The sequence below is a fragment of the Pipra filicauda genome, unplaced genomic scaffold (assembly GCF_003945595.2).
Source record: "Pipra filicauda isolate LSUMZ 115617 unplaced genomic scaffold, ASM394559v2 scaffold125_size2111803_pilon, whole genome shotgun sequence".
Lineage (NCBI taxonomy): Eukaryota > Metazoa > Chordata > Aves > Passeriformes > Pipridae > Pipra > Pipra filicauda.
The window spans coordinates 1,396,046-1,411,778 of record NW_024103718.1 but is presented as its reverse complement, the minus strand read 5'-3'; the positions used below and the strand labels follow the sequence as shown (position 1 = coordinate 1,411,778).

General features: G+C 40.6%; 1 protein-coding gene across 2 annotated transcripts in view; it reads right to left on the bottom strand.

Annotated features, from left to right (window-relative positions):
* The window catches only part of TPP2 (tripeptidyl peptidase 2), a 56,002-nt gene extending 45,881 nt beyond the window's left edge, over positions 1-10,121 (bottom strand). For both annotated transcript variants that reach the window (XM_027730760.2, XM_027730761.2), the window contains exons 1-5: positions 9,883-10,121; positions 3,487-3,615; positions 1,726-1,821; positions 1,200-1,304; positions 416-540 (exon numbers count right to left, since the gene is read on the bottom strand). In XM_027730760.2, the coding sequence (XP_027586561.2) occupies positions 416-540; positions 1,200-1,304; positions 1,726-1,821; positions 3,487-3,615; positions 9,883-10,044 (617 nt within the window). In that variant the 5' untranslated portion in view covers positions 10,045-10,121. The remainder of the gene's footprint in view (positions 1-415; positions 541-1,199; positions 1,305-1,725; positions 1,822-3,486; positions 3,616-9,882) is intronic.
* Between the last annotated feature and the right edge of the window lie 5,612 nt (positions 10,122-15,733).

The window sequence follows — 15,733 nt, the reverse complement described above, 5'->3', positions numbered from 1 at the left end:
CATTCAGGGTTGGTACACAAACATTTGAAGTCTTACTCACTGTTTCATATGATGCACATTATCAGTCAAGAAATGTGACATGTTACAGCCTGAAGTCTGTGCACAGACACCTGTTTTGTTTCAGGTGGTTTTTTTCCTGTCCTCAATGGATACTCAAAGCCATTTTATTCTCCTTCAGAAAAAAATCCCACAAGCTTCCACTCATATCATGCTGTCTTCAATTTTATTCTTCCCCATCTTCATTTGGGATCGGAATTTTGTCAAAAAACTCAATTGATACAGCAGGATTATTTTAAAGCAAAATATATTTAAAACTTCTATAAAAGGGGCAGATTTAAAAATTAACAAGAGTCTCCATTGCAAGCTGTTGGTTTATGTGTACAACAAGACATTTTAGACAAGTTTAGGCATTTACCTCCAGGTCTCACCATCATTCCACACTAAGCAATCATATACTGGGCCAGGATCACTGTATTTTTTCTCAAAAGAATTCAACAATTCCACTTGATTTTGAAGTTCTTCCTTTATTAGCTTATTTACCTAATAAGGCAACCAAACTTCAGTTAGAGTATTTCTAAAATTATTACAAGACAGGTAATCCTAAATTCCTTTCTGATGCTATATATTTGTTCCATTGCTTCTTCAGGAATGTTAGACTATCCTAGAAGTCACAAACATCTAGAAGTTCAATGGCCTTCAACAGTGCACTGTTTATTTTCAGCTAATTATGCAAAACTATTTCCAATTTCTGTAATTGTAACATTTAAAGCCATTATTTTTTTAAAGACAGTTAAATGATAAAGTAGTAACCTGAGGCATTTCTGGTACTTCACTGAAATAGTACATAGTTTACAAATGAAAGAATATACTTAGAAGATTCCAACTTTGAACAATGCAAAGATGGTGGCCCAAAAAATAGCACATTAAATTAAAAATAAAACTTACTAAAAGTATCCTACAAAGTTTTTGAAGTAATACCATTTTCATATTTGACAACAACTTTAGAAAGTTAACAGCACTAAGCAAATCAATCATCCATATAAAAACTTTTTAAATTAATCAAAAGATACACTGGTAAGTTATCTACCAAAATAGTCACAAGTATCTTTCCTTTGCTCATCTAATGAAATATTTTAATCCTGTCAACTAGTAACAAAGTGTTGCAAACAACAAGTTTATAAATTTAGACTTCTGCAAACCTGTGAAGGAGAGCTAAAAGCGGCATCAAATTCTTCTTGTTTCCTACAGGCCTCTGCTAGAGCCAGTCTGTGAACAGGATCCCACAGTTTTTCCTTGCGTTCTTTCTGTAAAATAAAACCAGGTTCCTCACTATATTGGCAAATACATGTCAAAGTATGAAATCTTCAAAAACAATTTGAAAATTCTGATTTGACACACAATGGCTAAAAGTGTCCCATACAATATTATAAATAAACATAAATTGCCACACAGAAAAAAAAAGAGTATCAGTAATTTCTAGACTTTTTATCTCAACGGAGCACTGTGAGGAAGACTACTGAGCCAATCGCTCTTGCTCTCAAAAAAATCACAGAAGAAATTGATCATATCAAAAATAAACAAAAATCAGTGAGAGAATAGCACTCAAGTGCTGCCTAGCAGCCTAAGTGTGTTAGCAAATCACATGCTGTGGTTTTCCAAAAACAAAACTGAGAAATAGAACAGTGAAATACAACTATACACCAAAAACAAAAGGTACCTCCTTACCTGAATCCTCTCCTTAAGAGCTTTAGGATAGATATCATAGCCATTTTTTATGCCAATGTGATATTTGCCTGAAGGATTTACCCAGTTTGCTGGAATCTACAGAAAAGTATATTCAGAAATAAGTTAACTAACCATAAAAAAAACCAAAAAATCCCAAGGAAAAAAACAGCAAACAAACAAACAAAAACATAACTTAGCAGAACAGACTTGCAAATACTGCCAATTTAATTCCCTGTCTCCAGGACAGCAACTACCACACTGTTTCAACAATAGGACATGGCAATTTCAATCTAGTTCCAAAAGAATTAGTATCAGTTCCTGTGACACTGCCATTGAACATCTTTAAGTATCAGTTTCCCTGATACTCTACTTTCAAAACACAAAGCCCCAGCAGTGACCTTATTCACCAGAGATCTGGGGAAATAACAGTCCTATAAATGAAAAGACATGCCCTTCTATGAAGGAGCATTATAGTTGGAAGTCATGACACACATGTGAATGTCTCATTTTACATCTTGCTGCAATTTAGATTCCATATATTAGATCCACTAATCCTAGTAACAACAACAAAAGAGCACCCTTACAGTCACCTTCTGTGCAAAATTAAGAAGAAAGCTGATAGTATGGAGAGATTCAAAGATGTGATAGCCCCATATCACCTCATCAATCCAACTAGGAAATCAAGAACATGTCACAACATCAGCAGTTCTGTGCACCCAAGATCTCTACTAGATCTCATTGTGTCCTTTCTGAAAACCCTGCACCACTTCTATTCTATGCATAGTGAGAATTCAGTGAGCCAACATCTAAGTTGTCACATATTTTTCAGTCTCTAAAACTATTTACCATGAGCTTAGCGCAATTCCTCTTGTAGTTTATGCAAATGTGGAAAATACTAGCACTTTTAAAGAATGTTAGCATGTTTTCTTCAGTCAGTTTCCAAAGCTATATCAGATACTGTTTTGAACAAATAATTAAACTATAATCAAGCACCCAACAAAACACTGTACACACCCCCATTTGGCTACAGAAAATATTAAAAAGAAAGACATATGAAAAGTAAAAGAAACACTAAGCAATCTGTATGAAGATGATCAAGTCCAGTATTAGCTTTGCATAGGATCTGGTTTGCTGATTTTGGTTGGGCTGGGTTTGATTTCCTTCACAGTAGCTGGTATGAGGCTGTGTTTTGGATCTGTGCTGAACACAGTGTTAATAATACAGGGATGTTTTAGCTGTTGCTGAGCAGAGTCAAGGCTTTGTCTGTCTCTCACCCCACCCCACCAATGAGCAGGCTGGCCCTGCACAAGCTGCTGGGAGGGGACTCAGACAGGATAGCTGACCCCAATTGACCAAAAGGGTATCCCACACTGCATGGTGTCATGCTCAGCATATAACCTGGGGAAATAAGGGGAGATGTTCAGAGTGATGGCATTTATATCCTCAAGTCACCATTATCCATGATGGAGCCCATCTTTCCTGGGTATGGCTGTTTACCTGCCTGCCCATGAGAAGTAGAAAATGAATTCCTCCCAACCCACGGGTTTTCTCACTTTTACCCTTCTGATTCTCTTCCCCTTATACTGCTGGGGGGAGACTGAGCAAGAGGCTGTATGCTGCTTGGTTGCCGGCTGGGCTTAAACCACAAAATCTGATTAAACGGAAGTTAAGTTCTGCAGAAACCAAAACAGGTGCTGTATTTGTCATTAAGCAATCAAGAAGATGATGTTCAATGGTGTTTCTGTACTACCAAACACTCACCTTTAAAGTTCTTCCAGAAAGACCAGTAATTTCTCCATCTTTAGGTTCTACAATGGTACATGTAGTTACATCACCACTGCCTGTTGTGTCAATTATATCAACTATCTTCGGTTTCCCATCAGTCGTAATCTGAAAATATGAGTACCAGAGAATTGAAAATGTAGTTGATTACCCTTGAGCACACAAACCAGGAAAGTTTTAATTTTTCTTATCAAAAATAGCAACTAACTTTCTTAGACACTAAACTTTAACTCAAGGACACAAAACCAACTTGAACTTGGTTATATTTTAAATGAACTAAGACCAACATGTTCATCTTTCTGGTTTATACAAACCCACTTATTTCTAATAAGGACTTAGAAGAGAAACAAGTAAAACCACTGTATCAACAAAGCACATGCAGCCTCACTTTAAAACCAAGCCTAAATTTGCAAAAATTACTATTTGTGGTCAAATTATTTGCTGTGTTGCTTCCATTCACCCATTATGGCCAAATTTTACAGTAATGAGTGCACAACTAACAAAATGAAAGGTGAAGTACAAGCTCTCACAAGCTTGAGTCTCTCAATTGACCTTAAACCTAAAAGGAACACAAGTTACCATCATCTCCTTTTTCCTGTTTCAAGGATTCTGCTTCATTATTAGTAGCTATGGCTATATACTCCTAATATTCATATAAGGAGTATTTTTACCAGAGCAAGAAGAAAAAGAGCTGACTACCTATGAGGAGTTTATGAACATATATTTAAAGTCTCCTCAAATTAGATCAAAACTAGCCCTGATGGACTTTACAGTAGTTGTGGGTAACTAAACAACATCAAAATAGAAACTACTAACCCTTCTAATGTCCCTTTCACCTAGAGGAACCTCCTACACAATTACCAATAGTATAGTTAAGATTTTTTTATTCATTTAACATTTAGCAAAAATACCCGAAGTTACTTTCTTGTAATAACATTCTTCATCTAGGAGATACTGTAGGAGTTTATTCAGCAAATAAACTATACCCATATATAGTAGCATTTGCCTGAAGGGCAATACGAATTCAGAGGGATGGAGCACCTCTCCTATGAGGACAGGCTGGGGTTGTTTAGCCTGGAGAAGAGAAGGCTCTGGAAAAACCTTATAGCAGCCTCCCAGTACTTAAAGAGGGCCTTAAAAAAAATGGAGAGAAACTTGTTAGGAGGGCACAGACAGTGACAGGGCAAGGGGGAATGACTTTAAACTAAAGGAGGATAGATTCAGACTAGATATAAGGAAGAAATTTTTTACTATGAGGGTGGTGAAATACTGGAACAGGTTGCCCAGAGAGGTGGTGGATGTCTCATATCTGGAAACATTCAAAGTCAGGTTGGACAGGGCTCTAAGCAACCTGATCTAGTTGAAGATGTCCCTGCTCATTGCAGGGGGGTTGGACTAGTTGGCCTTTCAAGCTCCTTTCCAACCCAAACCATTACATGATTGTATGAATTGATCATATGCACATATTCTTCTAGTCCTACATTAAAGACCGATTTTTAAAAAAAAAGAAGAAAAAAAAATCTTCCCAACATCTCCTATACAATAACTACACTGAAAGTGAAAAAAAATTCTTATTCAGAAAAGCAGCCACATTTGCTGTTTTCTGTCATTTAAATATTTGGTATTGTTGCCTTTATTCTCTATTAGTAATTTTTATGCTAGGTGTAACATATATGACACAGTTGTTTTGTTCCAATCGTGCTCTGCAATTGTGGATTCAGCTGTTGGAAGTTAACAACACGTTCAGGCTGTTTCATAAAAGTCTCTCTGTTGCTGCCAAAATAACAAGGGTCAGGCTTTTATCACACCTCAACAAATAAGGACAATACTTACATGGTCTCAAATTCTCATGGTTTAAAAGAAAACTCAAACCCCAAACAAAAACCAAAACAAACTCCATATAACCCAATCCCCTAAAACTCAACAACAACCAAAAAAACCAAACCCAGAAAAATAACAAGCAACACCCCAATAAAAACAGGCTTAAACAACTAAAAACAAACAAACAAAACCAAAAAACCAAAACTAAACAAAAAATTCCAAACCCATAGCAACCATAAAAAGAACTTCAATTTCATTTCCCAGAAACAAATATGGCTTTTGAAGAGTCTTGTTAAGGAAGAACTTCCACTATAGAAACCAACACTGCTACTCTGTTCATAGAAATTCACGTTCGCTTAAGAAAATCATTAAAGCATGTTAACCTGGTAAAACATCCACTGAAGAACAGTTACACAGTAGTGAAAATTTACTTGGGGAACAGCGCGTAGGCACTAAACCAATACCATTTTCTAGCATTTGTAGTTAATGCCTTCAAATGTCAGTCTCAACTCACAGAAAAGTTAAGAGCTGCTCCAACAATAAAGGGACTGCAAGCCAAAACTGAGATTAGCAGCACTGGACATTTTTCAATGTCTTTGCCTTTACTCAAAATGAACTATTCAGCGATCAAAGTACAAGAAGAATGAAAGGTAATTCAAGGTGACTTGTTTGAAGTAGGCAAGTTATACAGCAACAGGTGGCCAGAACATAGATTTATGGTTGAGTAGTTTTAGAAGTTGTTTTCTAGCCAGACAGACAACATGCAAGTCCTACACTACGTGGCTTTTTGCCTCGTAGCTGAGTCCCAGCAGGTCTGCACATGCACGTGAGTTTGTACAGTTAGAACCAACAAATTAAAGTCTCCCAGTCAGACACAAGAAACTCGAGAGTTTCACATGGTCCAAGGTTCAATTCCTAAAAGCAGCAATTCAGACAGGTTCACGGTCCTTTAGCGCAAGTAACTGATACGGCTGCTTCTGCTGACCCGAACTGCTGTTCGGCACACTGCCCACCAGCAGTAATGCTACAGTCTAACTCAGAGTTCAGCTCTGTTTTGCTTTTCAAGTCTCGTAATTCTGAGGAAAAACGATAATAATACAAAAATAATCATGTAAGCTTGATCAATTCCCTTATGTGAACAGAAAAGTCCTGAACTAATGAACTGATTACGGATAGAAGGTACATTTTAGTACCTTTTGGATTAAAATTAAAAAAATTAAGAACTCTTATACAATTAAAAATATTTTATATTGTATTTATAAAATCCCCCTCAATCCTACCTTTATTATCATGGCTTGCCTATAGCCATTTGAAAAACAAATAATATTCTAGTACCTCAAAACTGAAAATTACTTTCTTGTTTATACATTTCTGCTTGAAGTTTGAAAAACCTACTTACACGTTAGCTCCAATTTTGCAAAACAAAAAAATTGATAAATTGAGCACACTAAAAATAATCTCTCTGTATAATCCTGGCAACTGATCAGTATAACAGAAATAGAGAAGCACCAGTATCTGTGACAATCCCAATTGAAAAGTGAAAGCCAGATGCACTGAGCATGTTTTTGCCAGCCCATACAATGTTACTGACTCCAACGGACAGCTACTGTAGCAACAAGAGATGAACAAATTTTTCAGCACTTGGGTCATGGGACAGCTGGTCATCGTTATTACAAATAAAATAATTTTCAAGCAACTCAGTGCTGAAAAGCAAGTAAAACCAAACTAGCTGCTACTGCTAAAAGGTTGTCATACAAAAGTACAAGTTAACTGTAGTAAATAATAATTCCAGCAGGCAGTCCACAAAATAAATAAATTTGCAAGAAGCAGATGAATGACTTATCTATCACGAAACATAAGAATTCACAACAGGAACAGGGAACAGACAGGTTGGGGTTGAACAAAGACAATACATATACAACCACAACACTCCATTAAGTGCACCTTATCTGCCCACCTAAAATTTCATCAGTTATTGTGCCTTACTAAGGAATTACAAGTCATGACTCGGTAGACAGCAACAGGAAATGGATTCTACCAAGAAGAGCTGAAAGGGCAAAAACCAGCATTGAAGAATCAGACAAACTGAACCTAAGAGTTGGCATCAACAGGTGGAGCATAAAACAATAAAAGATGACATGAAAGAAGTTCCCTAGAGAGCACTGACTACAAAAGGTTCATAAGGAAATGGAAAGTAAGTACAAGTTAGATTAACATTTTGTGTGGCAAAGCAAGCCAACCAATAGAAAAGAGAAGGTTTTTTAAGCCCGATAACTATTGTCTCTATAGCAGCAATTATCCAGGGAAGAATATAAACGTTATGGTATTTCTCTGTTTAACTCTGTCCCCAAATCTTTTCGTCCCTTGTAAAGGGGACAAACTGGTATCAGTGTTTACAAACCAAATCATAGAATCAACACAAAAAGGAAACCTACCCAGGAATGAAACACTAGGGAGCAGAAAAGAAATGAACTGTTTTGTTTTGACTAAAAACCCCACTATATTCAAAACAGGGTAGCTCATTTTGGCCTGTAATCATTATTGTCATTAACCTGAACTCAAAGTTGTAATACCCATAAACCTTGCTAAACATGTCTTCTCTTCCCTCTAAGCAACTGATTCAACTCTCATAGATTAACTCCGTACCAGGCCAAGAACTGACAGTAAGAAAAAGCAGCAGCAGAAAGGACAAGGGTGCAAAAAAAAAAAAAAATCACAAAATTGTCCCAAGTTTAGAAGCTACTTCTTGTAGTACAGCTATGCTGTCTCACTGCCTGTGCCCAGGACACTGATGTATTGCATGGAGGCAAAATGTAAACTGCCCAATACTCCAGAGAGTGAGGACATCCTCTTGCTGAATAAACACCTACAAAGCTATTCTACAGGTTGTGTGCAGGCTATATCTCCTTTGCAATTCCCTGTGCAATGAGCCTCCCCAGTCTGTAGTTCAGCAAGTGGCTTAAGCCAGGTATTAACTGGGAAGCGTGGACAGAGAATACAACTTTTTTTACACATTTCTCTAACGCCCCTGCAAACTCACTCATTGCAACATGAATTCCAGCCCCCCTCCAAAGTTCCTGACAAATTTTTTACTTAACTACTTGAAATTTTATTCTGCATATAAAAGAAACAGGCTGAAGAAAACTGATATGGTCAGCACTGAGATCATGATGGTTCAGAAGTATCCCTTATGAACTTTGGGTTACCTATCTCAGAACAAAGCTTCCCACTACTGTCCATAAACTCATGTTGTTGGTGTTTTTGTTGGTGGTGCTGTCTACTCCTCATTTATAACCTCTAAAAATTTAGGGTTTTTTGCTTTTATATGTGAAACTTCAGAACTATGCATGTCATCCAACTTGCATTCACATTTTCCCAATTGTCTTTATTACTTTCTACTCTGCCCATGGTACTATCTTGCTTGCTTTTTGGCTAACTTTCATTAAGTTTCCCAATTACTATTCCACTTACCCACAATTTCTTGCCAAAAGTACCATCTTCACTTCAACTTAAATCCATTGAAGTTACAGCTGCTCAGTTCCTCCTTCCACCCTACCTGTCCTCTTCACTCATCCCTTTGCTTAACTGAATCCTATAAGGAGTCATTTCCGAACATGTAACTAATGATCTGCCAGGGTCAAGTCCCGGAATGAGGTCACTTAGGAGTTAAATCTGCACCACAGAAAGGGCAGAAACCAATACAATCTCTACTTAGTCAAAAAAATAAAGGATGCAATATCCAAATGAGTTGCATTCAACTCTGAATCTTTCTTCAAGGGCTCTTTTGCTACAACTCAGAGAAAACATGTTGACAAGAAATAAGAAACAGTAGTGACACAAAAGGCCACACGCAAACTTACACGATATAGAAATGTTAAGAGACAAGAGTTAAAAGAGAGAAGTGCTGAGAAATGCCCAAATTGAAGTCACGCACAGAGAAATTTACAAACCCGAAATGGAGATGATAATGGTAATCGTTGTGCGATCTGACATACAAAGCTGGCACACTCAAAAAAAGCTGGCAGAATCGAATCTGATACAGACTGTTATTGCAATACAACGCACGAAAAATACACTCTCAAAGACTGGTATGCAAAATGCCAGAAATGCGCTTTTCATGTAAAAGCCCTAAGCGGCCGTGTGTAGTCCCGAGTCACCCACTGCCGAAGTAGCGCTAACAACACAAAACGTTCCTTTATAACGAGCTCTGCGTGAGAGGTGGCAGCCGAGGAGATTTAGATGCCATAAAACGCCTGTGGACGGCTTAGGAGGATCCCCACAGCAGCACCCGGAGTGCCCGGTGCGGACCTCCCGGATCCGGCATCTCCCCGCCCTCCCGCACCAGCTGCCGAGCGGGAACCAGGAACGAACACACTGGGACAAGTCCGCGGGACGGCAGTCCCCGGGACAGCCCCTCAGGGGCCTCCCCCGCTCTCGCCGCCGCCGCCGCCTCGGGCCCCCGCTCTCGCCCCCGTCCCCGCGGCAGGGCCGACCCGGCGGGGCCCGGGCGCTGCCAGAGGGCCGCGGCCGTGACACAGGGCCGCCCCGCGCTACCTGCATGCCCGGCGCCCCGGGGTCCACGCCGGTGTCCAGCACGGCCAGCAACACCCCCCGCCCGTCGAAGTCGGGGAAGCGGGCGAGGAAGGCCGCGGCGCCTGTCTCCTTCTTGGGCAGGAGCCCGTGGAACGGGAACGGCTCCTCGGCGGCGGCCGCCATGGCGCGAGACCGGGGCGCGGGGCCGGCGTGAGCGGGGCGGGGGGAGAGCCTAGGAGAGGCCACGGCGGGAACGCGCATGCGCGGGGTCGCCCGCGGGGACGCGCACCCTCTTGCGGCCTGCGGCGCGAGGAGCGCCGGGGCTGAAACCGACCAATAGGGCGCTGAGGCGGGCGGGGCCTGGTGGTGCGGGCAGCCAATCGGAGAAGGGACGCGCTCCACGCGCTGTGCGCGGGCGGCTGCGGCGGCCACGTCGGGAGGCGGCGGGAGCCGGGGGCACCTTCGGGCGGCCCCGCCCGCGGGGAGGGAGGGCGGTCTCGCCTCAGCGCCGCGGTCCGGCCGCGGGCCCGTCAGGGGGGACCGGCAGTGCTGCAGCGCGGGGGTGCGCGTGGTCCTCCGCATCGGCAACAGAACCACAGAATCGATTAGGTTGGAAAAGACCTGAGATCATCGAGTGCAACTCAGGACCGAACACCACCGTGTCAACTAGGCTGAGTGCCGCGTCCAGTTAACGTCCTTTAACACCTACAGGAACGGTGACTCCCCACCTCCCTGGGCAGCCCATTCCGATATCTAATCACCCTTTCTGTGAAAAAATTTCTCCTAATGTCCAGCCTAAACCTCCTCTGGCACAGCTGGAGGCCGTGTCCTCTCATCTTGCCGCTGGTTGCCTGGGAAAAGAGGCGGACTCCCACTTGGTTATAACCTCCTTTCAGGTAGAGTGATAAGGTCACCTTCGAACCTCCTCTACTCAATGAACCAATGTGCAAACATTTACTTAATGATTTTTTCCTTTTTCCTTTTTTCTTCTGCTGATTCATTGTCTGTGATTAAAGCAGGTCCTGCGGTGGCAGTGCCAGCAGGAGCACGATGTCTCCATTGCTGTGGATTGGCACAATCTCTATAATGTGTTGCACAGCAGTTGGGTACTTGGGCAACAGTTGAGCAAAGAGAAGAATAAACAAAACAAAAAACAAAACAAACAATGAAAAAGAAACCCGAAAAGACAACCTAAGGAAAAAAAAAACCCAAACCAAACCAAAAAGGCTACCTAAAGACTGTAGAGGGCTCCAAATAAAATTTTTGGTGAAGCTGTTAAGGGAAAATCTCAACTTTGAACAGACATTTTAAAGGTATTTTTCTAGCTTTCATGCTCTCATGTAAATTTGCAAAAAAACCCCTGAACTGTGGAGTATCTGAAACCAAATATACACAGAACTTCTTTGGAAAAGATAGCTTATTTGTAGTGTCAGACACGTGGCTCTTTAGCCATTTTAACTGGTAATGAGTGTAAAACTGGTTGGTTTCTAGGGTATCACTTTGCTTTCTTCAGGCTAGTTTCTATTCAGAGTCACCATGGGAGAAAAAGGTTAAGTTTGGCTGCATTAACATATTCACTGTAAAGCAAAGGGGATTTTGACTTTTGGGAATTTTTCTACCTCTGTAATTTTTTTGTTTGTTTCATGGGTCTCATTAATGTTTGTCAGACACTAATCTTCACTGGAATAGAGCTGGCATTTGTTCTTTCTTAGCAGCAGGGGGAGGGTTGCTAGCAAATAGTGGTACTTTCTGTATTTTTCCCATTTTGTAAACCTCCTTCAGCGTTGTCTTCCAGCTCATCAATGGCTTTAGAGATCTACAGGATTTTTATGCAAATACTAAAATAAATCTGAAGAGCACTGCCATAAAAATACATATAATTAAAAAAAGCCAAAACTGTACCGTATATACTTAGTGTATAATTAAATCTGCTTCCCACTTTGATTTTCAATCATAAGTCAAAATTTCACTTTGTGATGTCTAAGTACCATGTACTTGACTTTGTTAGAATACTGCTGGTGTCTGACAGCCATATTCAAGCTCTTTTTTGTAATTACATAAAACCTTGACTGATCTTACCTCAGTGGAGAGAATTATTCTGACAGGGTGGTTATTCACTTGTTTAATATGTAATTCACAGCCCATTTGACTTGAGTTTTCCTTTTGTGTATCACTGCGAGTGCATCTCAATGGGAGAGGCTTCTATTTCTGGCAGCACATTGAAATCAGCGGAAGTCTAATATATCCTATCCCTAGTAGACTTTGAGACACTAAACTACATCAAATTCTCAAAATGTTTAATATCCTATTCAATGAACATTTATTACATTGGAGACATTTATTACTAACCCTGACAATTTCTGCTCTGTTCTTTTGCCTTGGTCTCAGTTATACCACAAACAACTCAAATTAGCGGGTACCTTAATTATACAGGTATGTATAACTCAGTGATGTGCACTGCTAAGTAGCAGGGCAGGTTCTACAGGAAAAATCAGGCTTTGTGGAAGGTGTGCCAAACACCTTTTAACAGACATTGAGCAATACCAGAGAAGAAAAAAACCTGATTTCAGTGACAACCCTTAAAACATAACTATCGTGTTAATTGTATGAATACAACTGCAGTGTTAGGACACAGGGTTAATGTTAAGGTTGTGCATCTTACTGGGCCTTTGCAGATCTGACTGTACTGAGAATTTGGGAATTTTACATTTAATTCTGAGCTTCTCAGATTTCTTATGTTTAGTTTTCTAGGTTAACAGTTGGACTGACACTGCCAACTACTCCACTGAACCATGCCCCCAAGCACCACGTCTACATCTGTTTAAATACCTCCAGGGATGCTGACTTAACCACTTCCACAGGCAGCCCGGGGACAGATTTTTAGAAGGACCTGCAGGAATAGGACTACTAAGGGTAGATTCAGACTAGATATAAGCAGAATTTTGTTTTACAATGAGGGTAGTGAAACACTGTAACAAATTGCCCAGGGCGGTGGAGGATGCCACATCCCTGGAAACATTGAAGGTCAGGTTGGACTAGCTCTGAGCAACCAAATATCGCTGAAGACGTCCATGCCTACTGCAAGAGGATTGAACTAGATGACCTTTTAAGATGTCTTTCAACCCAAACCATTCTATGATTCTATGAACATCTAAATGTTTTCACTGGGCTAGATTTCCATGGGCATACGATGCCCCACCCAGATTCCGCTCTGAATACTCCCCGAATGGATGTGTTTCTAGGTCTGAATCTGAGACCTGGCAAAACTGCTCCAGTCTTGACAACCCTGATTAGTTCTTCACATTGCTCATGTGTTAGGCCTGTCAGGTTGTGGAGATGGCCAACAACCACCACTGATTTCACCTCTAGCCTGATGCACTGCAGATAAGAAGGCCGAGGATACTTGCTGCATTTTCTGCCTGATGTTACACCCAGAAGTCAGATGCTGGGCTACAAATTTCTTTTCTGTCTGAGCATGCATCTTTTTGCAAACTAAAAGCTCTTGCTGCTGCAGGGTTCTCTCTGAGTCAGGTCTTTTGTTTTGCATGGAAACATCCCAAAGTGAACCCGAAACAACGTGACCTAATATCTTACTAGTGCAGGCATTGACATGGATGGAGAAATACTGGGGTTTTCATTCTTTCTCTAATTAAGGTTAAATTATTCTATACAACGTATCAATTGGTGTTGAGCATGAACTCTTCAAATTTCAGTTGTAAGCAATTACCTTAGTCACTATGTTGCAGATTTCGCCCACTCATGTCTTGTTTCAACCCTACCTCAGTTACAACATATGGAGAGGAGGAATGAGCCTGTCAGTTATTCAGGGAGAGGAGGTGTTTGATCAAATTACAGGCAGGTATTTCAGTGTTCTGAGTGAATTCATTGATTACCGAGGTGCTCAGTAGAGACTCCTCCTTACTCCCCCTTTAGGAGAGAGGGTTAACTACAGTGTCTAACTCCTAGGACTTAATGGTTAGATGATCCTTGAATGAAGTGGAAGTCAAGATGTACTTAATTCCTGAGATTGGCTTCTGTCTCCATTCCCTTCACATTGAGTCTTGTTATTCCCATGTAAGTGTAAAACAATACAAGTCCTCCAGAAGAAACAGTTTCTCACTGCCTCCCAGCCTGATCCTTGGCCATTCACTCTGGTTCTTCTGCTTTCCAATCACTTGTGCTGGTGTGGCTTCATGATGGAACAGATAAAGAAATAAATGTGGCTGAAAGCTATCCCACAAAAGCAGTTGGGACCTGTTACGTGAGACAGGGTCCTCTATCACCTCTTCCATGCTTGTGTTGGTGCAGAGTGGAGATGGTCCAGCACAACACTCCACAATCAGGCAGACCACGGGATTAAGGCACTGCATGGGGAACCTTGGCCACTGCATGTTATCTGCAACACACTGTCAGGGAAGCTGGCTTTATAGGATTTGGGTTTTGTTTACCAGGTAGTGTACTGAGACAATGGGCCAGGATAGCTACAAGCCTGTGTGTGTCTTTTTGGTGGATCTATTTAATAAAGATTTTCAGAGAAGGCTCAGTCCTAGTTTTTTTTTCTTTAATTACTAGAGAACAGTTCAGCATGGACAAAGATATCAAACCCACAGAGTGAGCAGTTTGACACTTTCTTCACACAGAGACAAACATATACCCATCTTGTAGTTTTGATAACAAAACTTCTTTTGTGGACAATGTGTCCTCAGCTTTGCCTTCGTGAAGGTATTTATTCTGATGGGTCAATTTGCCACATTCTTCCCTTGATAAATAGAAAATAAGAAGTTCATTGCATACATGTAACATGATGAGATCATTAGTGGACAACAGCTGGCATTACTTTCCATCATAATCATGGATGTCTGTCAGATTCAGCAGCAGCTAAAACTAATGAACTCTTATTGTTCTCTGTCAGACTTTTGGGGCCCAGCTAATGGTTTGAGGATGTATTTTCATTTACAAACTTGTCTGAAAATATATCCATATGGAGAGCTGTTCATATATTGCTTTAAACCCTTTCTCAGGAATGCTACTCAAGGAAATTATTAGTCCTGAAATTTTAAGAAGGTAGGGTTCATTTAGCAAGACTCTGGCCTCAGCAAAAAGCTGAGGCTGCATTTCAGTACCAGTTGAACCTCAAACATTTAGTGGTCTTCTGTGGCAAAATTATTAGTAGGGTTGCTTCTTAAAAACATATTTCCTTGAGAAAGAGGCACAAAACGAAATGCCATACTCACTTTTTATCTTCGTTGTAATGAACGTTTTTCAAGTTTGTTTTTTTTTTATATAAAAAGAAATAAAGAAGAGAAATGTACACTGTGACAACAAACACCTACAATGAAAGAAGGCTCAGAGGAAAAGGGCAAGAATGATAAACCCAGGGAAGAATATAAAGAATGACCTCCAATTATCATAAGGAAAGCTGAACTAATCTCAGCACAAAGGTTGTTGAGGGTGACCTTTGTTTTAGATACCCAGCTGTACCAGTGGGGTTTTGATTTGTGGGAGCAGTCTTGCCTGACATAACTAGGGGATAGAAACAGCATGAGTGGAGAAATGTGTAGGCAACTCAGCCAAACCTAGAAGTATAAAAGCTGAACAACTAAGAAAATGAACTTTGAAAAGAGCAACTCACTTCAGATGGTTTCAACTCATGTACTCCTTCCTGGAGCCTGGAATGCCCAGTGTCATGACAGTGAGCATACAAGGACCGGTTGTAGTAATCAGGTTTGTATTGTGACAGAACTATGTATTGCAATTGCTATATTGCTCTTGTGATTTTAATACATTGCTGTATCACTCTGCTAAATCAAAATCCTGTGCAATATCAGATATCTACAAATAAGGAAATTTGGTATTAAACATGAAGCCCTCC